The sequence below is a fragment of the Carlito syrichta genome, unplaced genomic scaffold (genome assembly GCF_000164805.1).
Source record: "Carlito syrichta isolate Samal-C Ts95f unplaced genomic scaffold, Tarsius_syrichta-2.0.1 Scaffold314595, whole genome shotgun sequence".
Classification (NCBI taxonomy): Eukaryota; Metazoa; Chordata; class Mammalia; order Primates; family Tarsiidae; genus Carlito; species Carlito syrichta.
In genome coordinates this window covers 1,404,974-1,424,456 of record NW_007258691.1, presented here as the reverse complement: position 1 = coordinate 1,424,456, position 19,483 = coordinate 1,404,974, and the positions used below count along the sequence as shown (strand labels likewise).

Genomic DNA, 19,483 nt, shown 5'->3' with positions numbered 1-19,483 from the left:
GTGAGTGCTTGTGGTTCTGGCTACTTGGAAGGCTGAGGTGGAGGGTTCTCCAGAGCCCAGCAGGTTGAGGCTGCGCTGGCCGTGAGCGTGCCACCGTACTCCAGCTTGGGCGATAGAGTGAGACTCTAATTCAAAAAACAAAACAAAACAAAAATAGGTGAAGTTATGTAACGCTTCATGTTGTGCCATCCTTTGTTGTAGAGTATTTTTCTCTGAGCTATCCAGGGCCTTCACGATGCCTTCACTTGTCTTCTGTGACCTTCTTTACTCCTGCGCTCTCAGAAGACCTATATTTTCTCCATCTCCAGATTTCTCATTTACTTCTTCTGTTGATGAGCAAACAAAACAAATTCATGCATGCTAACTTTCACAGATAGAAACATCGGTATTATCCATCTGAAAGTTTGTGCCTATTGGGGTCTCACTCTGTCGTCTAGGTTGGAGTGCAGTAGCACACTCATGGCTCTCTGTAGCCTTAACCTCCTGGGTTCAGGTGATCCTTCTGCCTCAGCTTCTCGAGTAGCTGAGACTCTAGGTGCACGCCACCACGCCTGGCTAATTTTTTGTCGAGACAAAGGTCTCATTATTTTGCCTAGGCTGCTCTGTAACTCCTGGGCTCAAACGATCTTCCTACCTCCATCTCCCAAAGTGCTGGGATTACAGACCCTGCCTGAACTGATATACTTTTTTATTTTTGAGTTGGAGTCTTACTCCGTCACCCAGGCTGGAGTGCAGTGGCATGCTCATGGCCTCCCCAACGTCGACCCTCTGGGCTCAGGTGATCCTTCCACTTCAGCCTTCCATGGAACTATAGGCACGCGCTACCACACCCGGCTAATTTTTGATTTGTAGAAATGAGGTCTTGCCAGGTTGTTCAGGCTGTTCTCGAGCCCATGGCAATCCTCTCATCTCGGCTTCCCAAAGTGCTGGGATTACAGACTTGAGCCATGGTGCCCGACTGAATTGATACACTTTTTTTTTGAGTTGGAGTCTCACTCTGTCACCCAGACTGGAGTGCAGTGGCCGCTCCCGACCACTGCAGCCTCGACCTGCTGGGCTCCGGCGATCCTTCTGCCTCAGCCTTCCAAGCAGCCGGAACTACCAGCGCACGCTACCACGCCTGGCTAATTTTTGATTTATTGTAGAGATGAGGTCTTGCTAAGTTGCTTAGGCGGGTCTCGAACCCTCAGTCTCAGGCAATCCACTCACCTCAGCCTCCCAAAGGCATGGGATTACAGACTGAGCCACCAAGCCCAGCTGAATTGATATACTTTTAAGCACTGAAACAAAGTAAAGTAAAAATAACAGTGCTGTGTAGGAGGATATTGATTATCTGGGATAAAATCTGGATCTGCTACATTGTACCAAAAACATAACAAAATCTCTGAATCTGTGTTGTCCTAGTCAGTGGTATGAGAGAGAGGGCATAGACTTTGTATAAAAATTAACAGGTGAAGATTCTTCACTGACTCTATTCCTTAAATCTGCAGTGCTATTATCATCTCTGGAGGACCTAATTCTGTGTATGCTGAAGATGCTCCCTGGTTTGATCCAGCAATATTCACTATTGGCAAGCCTGTTCTTGGAATTTGCTATGGCATGCAGGTACATCTGTAAATTTTTTTTTTGAAAGATGAGTTATATTTTATTTTGTTTGTGACTCCTACTGTATTGGTATTTTCTCTTTTTAGGATTTTTAGGATACTTAGTTGGATGAGATAATTTACATATGACAACGATGTATGAATTACTATACTTGTATGGCGGAACTTACCTGATAGGGAATCTGTTTTCAGAAAAGTAACTACTCATGTAACCAAACACTGTCCATTTAAAAAAAACTTGGGCCTGCAGATTTACCCAAAAGTTGCAGAAACAGTACACAGGTAGCTCCTGTATACCACTACCCAATTCTCTAGCTGTTGACATTTTTTAACTATTTGAGAGTAAGTTACAGATGTGATGATGCCATGTTATTCATTGTATTTCTTAAGTACTGGAACATTCTTCCACATAACCACAGCACAGCTGTCCAAATAGGAAAGTTAACATTGATTCAGTGTTAGAATCTAACCCGTAAACTCCATTTACATTTCCCAGTTTGTCTCATTAATACCCCCTGGGGCTGGGCTCGGTGGCTCAGCCTGTAATCCCGCGCCTTTGGGAGGCTGAGGTGAGTGGATTGCCTGAGCCCACAGGTTCGAGACCTGCCTGGGCAACTCGGCAAGACCTCATCTCTACAATAAATCAAAAATTAGCCGGGTGTGGTAGCGCGCGCCTGTAGTTCCGGCTACTTGGAAGGCTGAGGCGGAAGGATCGCCGGAGCCCAGCATGTCGAGGCTGCAGTGGCTGGGAGCGGCCACTACACTCCAGTCTAGGTGACAGAGTGAGACTCCAACTCAAAAAAAAAAAGAAAATACCCCCTGGGTTCCAGATCCAACCAGGACCTTGTGTTATATTTGGTTGTCATGTCTCTTTAAACTCTTTCAGTCTGGAACAGTTCCTCATTGTTTCTTTCTCTTTCATGACCTCAACAGTTTTTTTAAAAAGTATGTGCCTATTATTTTATAGTATATACCTCAGTTTTGGTTTCGTTTCTGTTTCCTCACTGCTAGATTGAAGTTTTGCATTTTTGGTAGGAGTGCCCCAGAAGTGATGCTGTGTCCCTCCTAGAGCATTGTATCAGGAGGCACATAGTGTTGATTTGTGCCATTTGGTTAAGATGGTATCTGTCAGGTGTCTCCTGACAGATTATAAATTGATTATAAATTGTCTCCTGAAAATTAATAAATTTGTGTACCTTGATGTTATAGCAAAAGCAAGAACAGATGGGGACTTCTTGAGGTCTTGAGATAAAGATACTTTTCTATGAGTTAATGTTTAGAAGTCTATTTGACTGCTTTGATATCTTTATTTGCTTACTTTATATATTTTTTTCTGTTTCTGGTTCCTTTTTGGGGGGGTTGGATTCTCACTCTGTCACCTAGGCTGAAGTGCCGTGGCACACTCAGGGCCATCACAGCCTCTATCTGCTGGACTCAGGTGATCCTTCCACTTCAGCCTTCCAAGTAGCTGGAACTATAGGTGCGCACCACCATACCCAGCTAATTTTTTGATTTATTGTAAAGACAAGGTCTCGCCAAGTTGCCCAAGCTGGTCTTGAACCTCTGGGCTCAGGAAGTCCTCTTGCCTCCACCTCCCAAGGTGCTGGGATTACAGGCATGAGCCACTGTGCCCAGCTGTTTCTTTCTTTCTTTTTTTAAAGTCTTTAATTTTTTAGAGCAATTTTAGGTTCAAAACAAAATTGAGAGGTAGATACAGAAATATCCCATCTGCCCCCAGCCCCCACACATGCATAGCTTCCCCCATGTCAACATCCCACGCCAGAATGGTACATTTGTTGTAATTGATGAATCTGCATTGGCATATCATTATCACCCAAAGTCCATAGTTTACATTAGGGTTCATTCTTGGTGTTACACGTTCTGTGGGTTTGAACAAATGTGTAGTGATATGTGTCCACCATTATAGTATCGTGTTTAGTATTTTCACTTCCCTAAAATCCTCTGTGCTCTGCCAATTCATCCTTCCCTCCCCTCAACTCCTGGAAACCACTGATCTTTTTTTTTTTTCCATAGTTTTGACTTTCCTAGAATGTTATATAGTTGGAATCATATAGTATGTAGCCTTTTCAGATTGGCTTTTTTCGCTTCGTAACATACACTCAAGTTTCCTCCATGTCTTTTCATGACTTTATAGCTAATTCTTTTTTCATGTGTAGGTTTTTGTGTGGACTTAAGTTTTTATCTCCTTTAGGGTACATACAAAGGCAATTACTGAATCCTGTGATAAGAGTATGTTTAGTTTTGTAAGAAACTTTCAAACTGTCTTCCAAAGTGGCTGTACTATTTTGTATTCCCACCAGTAGTAAGTGAGAGTTCCTATTGTTCCACTTCCTTGCCCAGTATCTGGTATTGTCATTGTTCTGGATTTTAGCCATGCTAGTTTACTTTATTTTTTTTTATTTTTTATTTTTTTTGAGTTGGAGTCTCACTCTGTCGCCCAGACTGGAGTGCAGTGGCCGCTCCCGGCCACCGCAACCTCGACCTGCTGGGCTCTGGCGATCCTTCCGCCTCAGCCTTCCAAGTAGCCGGAATTACAGGCGCGTGCTACCACACCCAGCTAATTTTTTGCTTTATTGTAGAGATGAGGTCTCGCTGCCCAGGCGGGTCTCGAACCCGCGGGCTCAGGCAATCCACTCACCTCAGCCTCCCAAAGGCGCGGGATTACAGGCTGAGCCACCGAGCCCGGCTTACTTTATTTTTAAGTAGTATAGATTTACTAGTCAAGTAGAATGTCCTTATTAAATAAGATGATAGAATGATAATACTTAGTAACATACTAAATTCTCATCAAAGAATGATTTTATCCAATATGATGTATTTTCTAGGAACTAGATTATAAATAGACACATTTAAGAAAAGTTATCACTGGTGGTTGTAAAATTATAATCTAATTGAGGTAATTTTTAACAATGTATTTTATTTGATTAGATAATCTAAAATTGAATTAGTTAGGAAACTATTCCCTGAATAATATACTATTAGTAGGTATGTTATAGTATTTTGCCTTTTCTAGTGTCAGAAGCAAGATGCTGTTTTTTTTAAAATGTAGGATTTTCTGCTATGCTAAGAACAGCCAAATAAATATAGATGTCCATGGATTGACTTGTTCAGTTTGCGAATTCTTGTGACCTCTTTTTCCTTTTGTGCCTGCAACAGAATTGGAATTAACCTAATTATGAGACCCTAATTGACCAAAGTGGAATTGGTGCTACCTAAGATAGCAGGTTTTCAATTTTCTCATGATATTCTGTTCTTACCTAATTAATTATTGAGAATTTCCTTTAACTTTCAGTTTCTTGTATGTTTGGTTTAATAATAAAGATGTATTTATTTATCTCAATGATTAAATTAAATTGTTGGGTTGAGGATAGTTTGAAATTTTAGCAAACAGGCAAAACAGAGGGAGTTTTTTGTTTATTTCTTTTAGAGACAGGGTCTCCCTATGCTTCCCAGGCTGAACTCGAACTCCTAGGCTTGAATGATCCCCCTACCTCAGCCTCCCAGGTAGCTGGGACCACAGCTGTGGGTGGGTTGTGTAAAAAAATAAATAGCATTTCTGTTTTGTTTTTTTTTTTAAAAACAGTCTGAAACTGTTGTGCTTTAATATGAATATTGCACAAAGATAAACTGTTTAAAAAGGAGAAAGGAAACAAGAGCAATATATTCTAGCTGGCTCTAGAGCTTTCAGTGAAGGAAGAAGATATAAATTGGTGTTCACTTAAGGATGTTTAATGTTTTTGTTGTTCCCACTGTTGATACAAGTGCAGAATATTAGAAAGAAACCAACCAGTAAAACAGCTACACTAGATGTCGTTTTTCTGATTGTTTGCAATATCTTTTCACTTTGATTTGGAGGAAATACTGATCACTAAAACTGTGTCAAGTACAAAATCTACAATAATGAATATTTTGTTCTCTAGACAACAAGAATTTTATAGTCAAAGCTTCTTCTTTCTCTTTTAATATTCTCTGCAAAGCTTAAATGGGGATTATACATTTGACTTGGAAAAAACAAATGATTTAAGTTATAGTCTTAGAAGAGCATGCATCTGGATTGAATTGAATACAATTTGCTGACTTTTTTTTTTTGTCCACTATGTAATGTATTTACATAATTTGTTGTTCTCCTTTGCCATAGTAATCATATTACTGATAATCAGTATCAGTGATACTGATAATCAGATCATAAAGCACAAATTACAACTAAATGAAATGGTTGTATACTGAGAGGCATTATAGCATTCTATAAGAAAGAGTCTCACAAGATATTTTTTAGGGCCCACTTATAGTGAAATACATCTGGAAAATGTTCCTTTAATGTAAGAGATAGTGACTTATTCCTCATAATGCTGGGTCATGATGTGCATTTTCAGTTTCAGTAGGTAGTGACATTTTTTTCCCTCAATATACATTCTCACAGCATTATAAAAACATTTTCTGCGCATACCCTTGCCAACCCATGACATGATCAGATTCTTTTTTTTCTTGTATTTGCACATCTGGGTTGGTATAAAATGGAATCACATTGTAGTCTTAAGATTTGTATGTTTATTTGCCATTAGTTTGGTTTACTATAAAAGCTTGTTCATGATTTTTGCCCATTTTCTGTTGAATTGTTTGTCCTTTTTTATTGTACTATTACAGTCCTTTATATATATGCTATGCTGGATACCACATTTCTACCAATTATATATATTACAGATACCTTCTATTTTTATTTATTTGTTATGTTTTTTAGACAGGATCTCACTCTGTTGCCCAGGCTGGAGTGCAGTGGTGTGATAATACCTCATGGCAGGCTTGAACTCCTGGGTTCAAACGATCCTCCTTCCTCAGTCTCACGAGTAACTGGGACTACAGCCTCTATGCTACCATGCCTAGCTAATTTTTAAATCTTTTTAATGGAAACAAGGTCTTGCTATGCTAGGCCTTGCAGGTACCTTGTAGGTTGTGACTTGCCTTTTCAGTCTTTATGGTTTCACTTGGCTTCTTTATATACTTTCACAAGGCTTTGTCAAATTACTTTTATTGAGGAGAATTTCCTTCCCTTTCTTCCTCCCCAATCCATACTTTATTATAAGGCCTTGGCATATAAAAGATCTTAACATAGAAGATAAAAGAGCAGTCGATCTGATTTTGTAGACCTGGAGTACTGTATGGGTTTCTTTTTCTTTTTCTTTTTCTTTTTTTTTTGTGTGTGCAGTCTTTATTTCAGATATTTGTTAAAACACCATTGTTATTTCTCAGTACAAGAGTAAAGATCACCCCCTGCAGAAACTTAGGAACTATGTACAGAATTTTACAAACAGAGGCAAAGTTTTAGCTTAAGCCTGACTGCTGACCAGAGAATGGAGTTTCTGAGTGGATGCAAGGAACTAAAGGAAAACACAGGGAAAAGGAAGATGCCCATCTGAACCAAATTTCAGCTGCCATCAGGGCATATCTTGTGGTGGTTACAGATCATAGGCTCTGTTTTTAGGTGGTTCTGGTACAGCATAGAATTTCATTTGTCTCCTTGGCTGACTACACCCCTGGCTGAGGTGCCATAAAGTCAGTGTCACTCAAGTTCCTAGCTAGCCAAACTCCCGCAGCAGAGTCCCAAATTGAGGATCAACTTCCTCCGGAAATCATTCCTGTCGGACGCAAAGCGGTAGACACTCCAAAGCTATTCTCCCACGTTGTCCGAAATCTCCAGAGGTTCATTTACCAAGCAGTTAGTGCTCACAGGGACCCCGTTGGAAGCCATTGTAGTACCTCTGTATGGTTTTTTTTGAGGCAGTCACAATCTTGGAGTTATCAGGAATTCATACTGAAAGCCATTTCCTTAAGTCAGAATAGAATATTAAAATAAGAAAGTAAATTATTATACATAAAGTTATCTTTTCCTCCACCAATCACATACTTAGCTGATTTCTCAACTCTTTGCATGTTCAACCTTAAGGTAATATAGAACCAAAAATAAGCAGGAACGTCTTCTGAGCAGGTGAGATAGCTTTAGATTTTACTGCAAGCCATTGGCTTTGTAGAAGCCTTTATTTTAGACATTTTAGACTGTTAAATTGTGTAGAATTTCAGTAGTTTTGGTTTTATTGATGTTTTAGGTGTCTTCTAATTATGAACTGTAAGTTAAGGTAGGCAGAGAGGTGCACAAGTTTCACTGAGGATAAAGAAGAAAGAATTCATTTTTACTTCAGTATATTTTAATCAATGCTCTGGGCCACATACTTTGCTATCCCTCTGTGGCAGTGAAGAGACCCAAGCACAAGGGAAAGAGAACATGGTCCAATCACACTAGTTGGAATGACTAGAGTAGAGAATGGGGGAAGATGAAGCCAAAATTAGTCTTGTGTTTGATGTAAAACCACCTCTGGCCCACTGCCTGTTTATGCATGACCTGGAAGCAAAAAATGGCTTTTACATTTTTAAATGCTTGGCAATTAAACAAATAATTATAAGGCTGGGTATGGTGGCTCAAGCCTGTAATCCCAGCACTTTGGGAGCCTGAGACGAGAGGATTGCCTGAGCCCAAGGTTTCGAGACCATCATGGGCAAGTTGGCGAGACCTCATCTCTCCAATAAATCAAAAAATTAGCTGAGTGTGATGGTGTGTGCCTGGGGTTCCAGCTACTTGGAAGGCTGAGGCGAAAGGATCGCCTGAGCCCAACAGGTCGAGGCTGTGGTGGCTGTGAGCAAGTCACTATACTCCAGCCTGGGCAACAAAGTGAGACTCAAAAAAAAAAAAAAAATTATATTTTGTGGCATGTGAAAATGAAATGAAATTCACATTTCTATGTCCATAAATACAGTTTCATTGTAGCATAGCTACATCTAATCCTTTAAGTATTGTCTATGGATGCTTTTGGGCTACAGTGGCAAGAATTGAGTAGTTGCTACAGACACAGAAGGGCCTGTGAAAGCTGAAATATTTACTTTCTGGCCCTTTACAGAAAAAGTTTACCAACTTTTGCAGTAGATGCTAGGGAACTACTAAAGAATTTTACCATAGGCTAACATAGTCTACATATTTTAGTAGCTAACATTGGTAGATCTCTAGAATAAGGATGGGAAGAGAGGGACACAATTAGAGGCAAGGCGACTGATTAGTCTGCACAGTATTTAAACTGCATGTTAGGTAATATACCGCAGAAAAAGTTTTGGGTCTTAAGTCTTTTTTTTTTTAGAGTTGGAGTCTCAACTCTGTTGCCCATGCTAGAGTGCAGTGGCATGCTTATAGCTCACTGCAGCCTCAACCTCCCGAGTTCAGGTGATTCTTCCACTTCAGCCTCCAAGGTAGCTGGGACTGCAGGCATGTGCCACCATGCCTGGCTGATTTTTGTACTTTTTTGTAGAGACGAAATCTTGCTGTGTTGCCTAGGCTGGTCTTGAACTCAAGCAGTTTTCTTGCTTCGTTGTCCTAGAGTGTTGGAATTACAAATGTGAGCACCCAGCCCTGAGTCTTTAGTTTGGGAACTATTCGGTTAAACAAATGCTAGCAAGTTTCTTTGCTACTAGACTTTACCCAAACCTTTTTATGGTGAATATCTAAGAGGAGAATGTAGAGGGCAGCATTTGCTAATGAGTTGGAATATGCTACTTTGAATTATAAGAATGAGTATTTATTTAGTCCTCTGTCTACCTTTCTGTCAGGGACTGGGTCATCCTGTACTGTGCATTGTGATGGCAGATATCTTATGGCACCTGTTGTGGAACAGATGTACTGTGATGAATTGGAGTGATTATATCAGTACAAATTTAATGTTTGCAAAAATCTTGTGTGTGTTTATCTGGTGTGTGGGATTTTGGGCATGTAAATGATAAATAAGAAAAGATTAACACAGGAGGGGCCGAATTGAATTCTATAGGCCTATGGCATTTGAATAGATGAGTTTAATTGAAAAGCCAGATTTTTTTGCTTATCCTGTCTCTACAGCATAGCCTTCTGTAAGCTTTCAGACTTGTTCCCTTGGAGTCACAGATTAAATAGCTTGGAAGAATTTGTACCTGCCTAAATTCCTGTTATGGGGTCAGATGGTGTGGCACATGCCTGTAATCCCAGCACTTTGGGAGGCCTAGGTGGGAAGATCTCTTGAACCTAGGAGTTTGATACTAGCCTGGGCAATATTTTAGTAGTAGATTAACTCATTTAAAGTTGTTACTGTATTAATCAAAATTAGAGCTTTTAGAATTCATAAACAAAATTAAAGTTATATGTTTGAGGTTTGGCAATTAAGTTCACGAACTCATCCTAGAAAAAGTGCTATATACCTCATAATGAATATTAATATGATCACCTACATAATACTCCTCTTGGGAAGCTATGCACTGACACCAGTGCCTAGTCCACCCATTAAAACAGCTTTGGAACTCTTTCTGGGATGGCCATCAGACCTGTCATTATATTACCCTTGATGTCCTGAATGTCATCAAAATGTCTTCCTTTCCATATTGCCTTTATCTTCGGGGGCCAGATCAGGTGAGTAGGGAGGTTATCCCAATAGTCATTTGTTTACTGGCTAAAAACTCCCTCACAGGCAGTGCTGTGTGAGCTGGTGCATTGTGTTTACTGGCTAAAAACTCCCTCACAGGCAGTGCTGTGTGAGCTGGTGCATTGTCATGAGGCAGGAGTTCTTTTGGGACTGTTTTTGTACATACCTTTCTCATGCCAAGATTTTCAGTTAAGACTTTCCTAACTATTTCTCTGTTGATGTTTATTTGGTCTGCCATGTTTCTCACAGTCAACTGATGATTTTGACCCACAATTTGACAAATTTTGCGATGTTTTCATCAGTTCTGCGAAACTTGTTACTGGCCATCCTGACTTTTCTTCATCAGTGATGCTTTTCCCCTCAGAAAAGTGTTTAATCCATTTTTACACTGTTGTTTGTTTATGGCATTATCCCCATAAACTTGGGTAACATGTCCCCCTCTGATTTCACATCCACTCTTGCCAAGTTTAACAAGATATTTAATGTTTGTCCATTGCTCTAATTCAAGCTCCAACATTCTCGCGATTGCACACAAAAACATGCAACAACAGTAATGAACTCCACTCGGCAAGATACCACCACATGTCAACATGAATACAGCTGAGAGACACTGCTATACCAAGGTTGTGAAACCTTACTGAGTTGTTTGTATAGTGCTGCCAACATAAAGCGTACAGTGGCAAGAAAATTTTATACAAATTCAAATTTATATTTTACAAATATAAATTATTAAATCAGTATAAACCAGAATGACTGGATATTTTTCTTTTGATTTCTGTTACCATCAGTTTATTTTCTCTTTGAACAGATGATGAATAAGGTATTTGGCGGTACTGTGCACAAAAAAAATGTTAGAGAAGATGGAGTCTTCAACATCAGTGTGGATAACACCTGTTCATTATTCAGGTATTACCTTTTCAGATGAATAAGAACTATAGTACATTAATTCCTTTAAAGTTGATACTGTTAGTCGTCAAAATTGGAGGACGAATTCATCAACAAAATTAAGGTTATGGTAGTGGCCACAAGTGTAATAGTCCTGTTTGCCTCCATTTGAGCGTCAAGGTAGCAGAGAATGGTGAGGATGATAGTGATGCTCGGAGGGAATCAGGGAGACCCTTGGGAAGCTTGAGAACACCTGTGCAGTTGGGGAACCCTATTTGGAACTGTGTCTTTTGGTGCCAGCATTGGTAACTTTTTCCTTTTCACTCTTTTGAGTGTGAGTCTATATATGGTGTTCCAGGTGTGACAAATGGATAACGTTTTAAACGGTTCTGTGCTGACTACATGCTTGTGCATACCTCTCCCCCAACTTTCTTGCTGGGCTCTTCACAAGTCATCTGCTTGCTGTACTTAATCCTAAGGATGTGTTTTATTTCGCTCCTCACCTTCTCTATGTTTAGGCAAAACTGGAGCTTGGTGTATTATCTTTTTTTTTTTTTTGAGTTGGAGTCTCACTCAGTCGCCCAGACTGGAGTGCAGTGGCCGCTTCCGGCCACCGCAGCCTCGCCTGCTGGGCTCTGGTCATCCTTCCGCCTCAGCCTTCCGAGTAGCCGGAATTACAGGCATGCGCTACCACACCCGGCTGATTTTTGATTGATTGTAGAGATGAGTTCTCGCTGCCCAGGTGGGTCTCGAACCCGCGGACTCAGGCAATCCACTCACCTCAGCCTCCCAAAGGCGCGGGATTACAGGCTGAGCCACCGAGCCCGGCTGTATTATCTTTTTTTAATGCAATGACTGCATTATTTGATTTAATTGCTTGCTAGTAAAGATGCTATAACTCTAATCTATTTAAAAACCAACAGATGAACTGTTCACTAGCTTCCTAGAATCATTTACCTCTGCCTTGCAAAAAAAAGTCAAAGTTTTTTATTGTTTTCTCAAAGACCAGAAAGCTTATGTTTGAGTCACTTGTTTTCTTTTGGAGAGGGTTTTCCGTGCTTTGTTGTAAAGCTCATTTGGTGGACTATTGGTAGAGTTACTCAGTTCCTTTATTTTGATCAAAATTTTATTTTTATTTTAAAACTATATTTTCTCTTAATTGCATTAAGAGAAATGCAATTGTAAAATGCTAGGTGGTGTCAGTTAATGAATACACAGTTACTTTTTATTCTCACTCTTTTAACTGTGCTAATTATTTTTAGTTAATAGGTTTATTAACATGTATTCTTAAGGTCTCCATTGATTTGTGACTAAATTAATACATAGTAGTTTACTCCAAACTGGACAGTTCAGAACTTCTAAAATTCAAGTCATGAACTTTTAAAAAATCTGAAATGGAGATATAATTCTAGTTTTTACACAAAACTGATGCAGCCTGGTTCTTCATTGATATTGACAAAGGGCAAAACAAGGAGATGATCTGTTTTTAAAGGTTCTTTTTCAAAGGAAGGTTAATAAAAAACACCAGGGTTGCTCAAAATAATTTTATAAACTGAAGCTTCTCATTGCGAAAATGGGTTTGAAATCCATGCTTGCTCCACACCCTAATGGAGTGCTATGGGTGCTTGCGTTCAGCCTGAGTTCCAGTGTCTAGTCTTGAGAACAGCTTAGGGACCCTTGGATGAAATAGACCACAAGAGGCGCTAAACATAAGGTCTGTCTTTAGTTCTAAAATTCTGGGATTCCATGTATACCTAAACAACAATGATGACAACAACAAAACCCGAAAACATCATTTTGGCATTAATATGCTTTGTTTTAATTTATATTTTATCCCTTAATATTTAATACTAAATTCTTGTTTGGATTTTCCCATGATGTAAATAGTACCTTTTTATGATTGATTTATTTGAATCAGGGTCTACAGGAAGTTCACACAGTACATTTGATTAGTATTACTTGTTTTTCTTAATCCCTTCGCTAAGTGTTATTAATTTGTTTGGCACTAGAGGTCCACATTGGTACTGGGTTGTTACTGTTCTAGGACTTTTCTGTGAACAAAGTTAAATAGTACCTGCTTTAGAAAGACAAAACGAATCATTAGTGCTATTTCCAATTGAAATGAAAGATTATGGGGTGTTTACCTGGCCTATTTTATTTTGTGTCTCCTTTTGTATCTCCTTATTCTTAAGCTGAAAATCTCAATTGCTAATTACATTACTGTTTTAGCCTACGATACGCATATATTTATACAGTACATATAGCTGCAGAATAACGATATTAGTACTAATGCTATTACTACGGACTGCTGATTGAATTGTTAATCAGATGTGTTTGAGATGTCTGTGTCTTCATGATAAATCCCAATGGAGATAATAATATTGAAATTATTGTTTTATAGTCTTTCAAAATTATTCTTGTGTGTATGTATAGTTGTACTGCCAGTTTCGTATATTTATTTGTTTCAGTTTTCAATTTTTGTAGTTTGCCTTTTTTGAGATTTTATATTTTATTGGCTTCATTTACAATGGACAGAATATTAGCATATTCAGATTATAGCAGTGTTGCACTGTGACACATTTTTTCCTGTTTTCTTGATCATGTATGGCAAGCTTGTATTTCTAAAGCAAAAGAACCTATTAATCATGTTTTTAATTAAGGTATTTGTGTTGTGTTTTATTTTTTGCATGTTTAGGGGCCTTCAGAAGGAAGAAATTGTTTTGCTTACACATGGAGATAGTGTAGACAAAGTAGCTGATGGATTCAAGGTTGTGGCACGTTCCGGGAACATCGTAGCAGGTGAAAATTTTAAAAATTTCACAGATTTGATTTTAAAAAACTTTATTTGAAAAGTAAGCATATTTTTTTGTTTTTGTATGAGATACTCTTTGATTTTTTTTTTTGAGTCAGAGTCTCACTCTATCACCCAGGCTAGAGTGCAGTGGCACACTCATGGCCACTGCAGCCTCAACCTGCTAGTCTCAGGTGATCCTTCCTCCTCAGCCTTCCAAGTAGCTGAAACTACAGGCATGACCACCACACCTGGCTGATTTTTTGATTTATTGTAGAGATGAGGTCTACCCAAGTTGCCTAGGCTGGTGTTGAACTCCTGAGCTCATGCAGTCCTCTCATTTCCGCCTCCCAAAATGGTGGGATTACAGGCGTGAGCCACTGTGCCCTACTGATTTTTGTTATTTTTCAAAGATATTGTAAATGTGGTAGGATCAACTGTTAATTAATTAAAATAATTTAGTATTAGAAGGATTATCCAGAAGCCATTTACTTACTGGTTTCCTTTGAAGTGCTTTTTTTGAGTCAGAGTCAAACTGTCACCCAGGCTGGTATGTGGTGGCACAATCATGGCTCATCGCAGCCTCAACTTCTTGAGCTCAGGTGATCCTTCCACCTCAGCCTCCCAAGTAGCTTCCTGAGTAGCTGGGATTACAGGCACATGCCACCAAACCTAGCTAATTTGTTTGATGTTTTTTTTTGTAGAGATGGGGTCGTAAACTCCTGGATTCAAGCAATTCTCTTGCCTCAGCCTCCCAAAGTGCTATGATTAAATGCATGAGTCACTGCACCCAGCCTGAAATGCTTTTTAAAATGCTTCATTCTAATATAAACTTTTCATACATAAAGCACTATACTTTTATAACTCAGGAAAAATTTAAGAACTGTTCATTTTCCTACCATGCTATATTTGTAGTTACCTGTTCTTTATGCCTTTCTTAGGTATGTATAATCATGTGTCTTGGATGCCTGCAAAACATCAGACTAGGCACTCAGGACATTTCTCTTAACTATGGTTGGCAGCTGGCCTGAAGGTCAAATTCAGCCTGTTGCTTACTTTGTATGTCCAGGAGCTAAAAATGGTTTTTACATTATTAAAAGGTTACAATAAAACACGGGTCCTATATATATCCCGTAAAGTATTTATTAACCTTTTGCAGAGGGTTTGCTATCCCTGCTTTAAACCATTTTGTTCTCTACTTTTTTGAGGAAGAGGAATTGATTTTCTAGCAGTTTGGGGTTTTGACTTGCTTGCTTGCTTGAATAACTAATGTAAATAGTCATTAACACTCCTGGAAATCAGTGATAGAAAAAAGTGGGTTTATCAATAAAATTTTTTTTGTTTGTGATGCCGCACCTAAATAGTAAGTTGAAAAAAAATTTTGTCATAGATGGACTCAATTAAGTAATCTACCTGCAGTTACTTGACAGACTAATACATTAGCACAGGAATGGTCAAGCATGGTTTTTATACCGACAAGTTTGTACTCACTTATCATTAGTGATAGACAGGCTTATGTATTTTTATTTATTCAACAAATATTTGCATACCTATTATGTGTCAGGCATGATTCAAGAATATAGTCATGAATAAACCAGACAGAGTCCTTGTTTAGTATCGGGCAATGTGAAGGTAGACAATTCACAAATACAGAATGTCAGATAGTGTTTACATTTAAAGAGTAAGTAGCGGGGTTTGGAAAGGGTGTTACAGAATATGTCTAAATAGAGTTATTACTATTTTATATAGGATATTTAGGAATAGTATTCATGTAAGATGACATTGGGTCTGAAGACAGTAAATGTTGACCTCTATATCTGGGGAAAGAGGAAATAGCAGTACAGATCCTGGAATGAGTGAAAGTAGTTACCTGTTTTTTATGCCTTTCTTAGGCATGTATAATCATGTGTCTTGGATGTCTGCAAAACATCATACTAGGCACTAGGCACCATACTGAGGAGCAGTAAGGAGACTACCTGGTTAGAGCAGAGTGAACATGGGGTGGGGGAGTGATAGAGACAAAGTTAGAGAGGTAGTTGGCGGCCAGAACACAGGGACTTTGAGCTGCGGCAAAACTTTGACTTTTCTCATAGTGAAGTGCGGTTTTGGACAAAGGAGACACATACACATGATCTCATTTCAGCATTAGGCTACGTGAGACAGAAGAAAAGAGATGGGGTCAAAGATAGAAACAGGAAGATGAGCTAAGAACCTATTGTAGCAATCAGGAGACAGACAGTGTACGTCCGGATCAGGGTGGTAGAAGTGGGAGTTGTCAGGAGTGACTGGATTCTGATATATTTTGAAGGAAGAGACAAAGGATTTACTGTTGATTGGATACAGAGTGGAGAAGAGAGTAGAATGGAGTTTTCATTCTAAAGCTTTTTGGCTTGAGGAACCAGAGGGTGAAGTTTCTGTTTATCTGATGGGAAAGACCTCAGGAATTTGGGTTTGCATGTTAAAGTCAAGATGTTTTATTAAACACTGAAGTGAAGGTATGAGTGGGCAGTTGTTTATATGAGCCCAGACTTTAGAGGAAAAAACTGAGCTGGAGGTATAAATTTGGGGTTTACCACTATTTGGGTGGAATTTTGAGGTAAGGAGAGTGTGAGGTCACTCAGAACGTGTAGAGAAGAGATTTAAGGACAGAGAACTAAAAGACTTCAGTGTGTAGAGATGGGCAAGAAGAGGAAGAGCCAGCAAAGAAGATTTAGAAGAAACAGACAGAGAAATAAGAAGTGAACCGAGAGAGTGGTATTTTGGATGCCAAATAAAATGTGAGGTATCCTGGTATAGTATACTGTGTATGAGTTTGGGAGCCTACAAGGTCTAATTTAGTTACTTAATAAGCCACGATATCCGAAATGTTTCTTGATATCTCAATACTATAATGTAGGGGTAATGCCTGCACATGTAAAACATCTAGCCTAATATCTGTTGCTGAATAGATGATACTTGTCAGAAACATATTAATCATGTAGATAAAGTTATATTTGTGGATGGTATCCAAGAAGGAAACACTTAGAATATTTTAATAAGTCTGATATATGAGATCCTTTAAATATAGGACCTTGGTAGCTAACTGTACGTTACATTTGAAAGCCTTGTAGGACCAAGAACCAAAACTGAGTTACCATTGTACTAAATGGACAAGACGATTGCAGTAACTCTGGTGGGAGTGTGCAAGTACTGCGAGTTAATTTGTATAGGGCTTGCTGTACTTGTCCTGTAGCTTATTAGTTGCCGTATCAAGAAAGATCTTTATAAAGAACGGTGGCGCCGGGCTTGGTGGCTCAGCCTGTAATCCTGCGCCTTTGGGAGGCTGGGATGAGTGGATTGCCTGAGCCCACGGGTTCGAGACCCGCCTGGGCAGCGAGACCTCATCTCTACAATAAATTAAAAAATCAGCCGGGCGTTGTAGCACATGCCTGTAATTCCGGCTACTCGGAAGGCTGAGGCGGAAGGATCCTGGAGCCCAGCAGGCGAGGCTGCGGTGGCCGGTAGCGGCCACTGCACTCCAGTCTGGGCGACCGAGTGAGACTCTAACTCAAAAAAAAAAAAAAAAGAAAAGAAAAGAACGGTGGCAGTGTAGTTTTTATTTGTGTTATGTATTTTCTGTTCCTATAGTTAACAATCCACTAAGCCCTATAAATTTTAACACTTATATGGGAAGAAATTGTGAGGAATTAATTGTGGGTGTTGGTTGAGCCTTTTCAACAGGAAAAATTTAATTTATTATTTTCTCTATAAAGGTATAGCAAATGAATCTAAAAAATTATATGGAGCACAGTTCCACCCTGAAGTTGGCCTTACAGAAAATGGAAAAGTGATACTGAAGAACTTCCTTTATGATATAGCTGGGTGCACTGGGACCTTCACTGTACAGAATAGAGAACTGGAATGCATACGAGAGATCAAAGAACGAGTAGGCACATCAAAAGTTTTGGTAAGCAATGTTCATCTGAAAGTCTACAGATTTATACTAATGTTGGAATCCAGAGCTGGAGTCATCAACGTGGCTCTTAAATGTTGACTGGATGAACAGAAGCCTCAAGTGCTGTACTGTTTCAGAGTGTTTTTCAGTTACGAACATAACTTTGATGCAAACAGTGCTTCTAGGTAGTGATTTAAACTGAAGGTGCTTATTCTGCTCAGTTTGGTTTTTCTTTTCATATTACCTTGTAGGTTTTGCTCAGTGGTGGAGTAGACTCAACAGTTTGTACAGCTTTGCTAAATCGTGCTCTGAACCAAGATCAAGTCATTGCTGTACACATTGATAATGGCTTTATGAGAAAACGAGAAAGCCAGTCTGTCGAAGAGGCCCTCAAAAAGCTTGGAATTCAGGTCAAAGGTATTGATAAATCCCAGAAAAGTTAACATACATAAGTCAGGACTTGTCGAATCATATCCAACCTAATGGTTTAAATGAGCACAGTTACAGTTTTTCTTATAAGCTCAGGATTGAAAATGTTTTTTATTTTTACATTATAATTACTTCTGATTCAGGAGAGATGCCAGTATACATTTTAAAACTATTGATTACTACATATATAAAACTTAGATTGTTATGGTACCATTTTCTAGCTTCCATTCTGTTCTCTTCTAGTTATTCCCTCTTTTTCAAATTTCTTTTCTTACCTGATTTCATAATATTAATTATGCATGAGACTATCCAAACCCTTCTACAACAAGTATGGATATACAGATTATTTTGGAAACAGAAAGGCTTATTGTAGTGGGGGCAGATGTCTTCTCTGGAAATTGACCAGGGTAAGGAAAGACCTCCAAATCACTGGCTACTCCACAATGGAATAACCAGCTCACTTGTCATCTTATGGGTGAAGGTCACCAGTAGTTAAGCATTACTACCAATTAGACATCTTAGTTTTTAGTTCCTTTCTATCAACTATAAGAGAACAGCCAAGGATTGTTAACATATGTTCACAAATAATCAGTTTTACAAGAGACTACTCAGTGTGCAGTTTCAAGGACTTTGACTCTCTGTACATGAACCACTGCTTTTGACTCCCTGGGGACTGTGCTTTTTGCTGTGGCTTTTACTGGTTGCCCTGGTAGAGCACTGAATGGAGGGAAGACAACTAGCATACTTTGTGAAATCATGGCCCTAGATTGTTAAATGCCGTGGGATTCTCTCAGAAACAAAAATTAACGAGTGCCCATATCAGAGCTCTGTTTTTTATTGCCAGTAATTGAATATTAATATAACTTATTGATATGTATAGACAAACTTAGGGAAGATCAAAGGATCCATCTAGTTTTTCTTTCTGTAATTTGACTTGTGATTAAAAAAAAATCTTCTCTTAGTTTAAAACATTTCTCCCCTCTCCCCCAGTGATCAATGCTGCTCATTCTTTCTACAATGGAACAACAACTCTACCAATATCAGATGAAGACAGGACCCCACGGAAAAGAATTAGCAAAACATTAAATATGACTACAAGTCCTGAAGAGAAAAGAAAAATTATCGGGGATACTTTTGTCAAGGTGCCTTTTTAATATCCTCAACATGTACTTTTTTTGATGTGACTCTTGAAATTTGTTTTTCCTTATTATCATATGAGATAACCAAATTTGCTAACTTTGATTTTTTTTTTCTTTTGTGCCTGAGAATTTTACTGTATTTTTTTTTTTTTTTTGAGTTGGAGTCTCACTCTGTCGCCCAGACTGTAGTGCAG

At 38.9% G+C, this 19,483-nt stretch overlaps 1 protein-coding gene and 1 pseudogene across 1 annotated transcript in view; one reads left to right on the top strand and one right to left on the bottom strand.

The window, feature by feature from the left end:
- GMPS (guanine monophosphate synthase) overlaps nt 1–19,483 on the top strand; it is a 44,270-nt gene that overhangs the window by 3,767 nt on the left and 21,020 nt on the right. The window contains exons 2-7 of the mRNA XM_021719357.1: nt 1,491–1,605; nt 10,920–11,017; nt 13,692–13,795; nt 17,540–17,733; nt 17,973–18,138; nt 19,141–19,292. Of these exons, the coding sequence (XP_021575032.1) occupies nt 1,491–1,605; nt 10,920–11,017; nt 13,692–13,795; nt 17,540–17,733; nt 17,973–18,138; nt 19,141–19,292 (829 nt within the window). The remainder of the gene's footprint in view (nt 1–1,490; nt 1,606–10,919; nt 11,018–13,691; nt 13,796–17,539; nt 17,734–17,972; nt 18,139–19,140; nt 19,293–19,483) is intronic.
- On the bottom strand, nt 7,149–7,371 carry LOC110596828 (annotated as a pseudogene).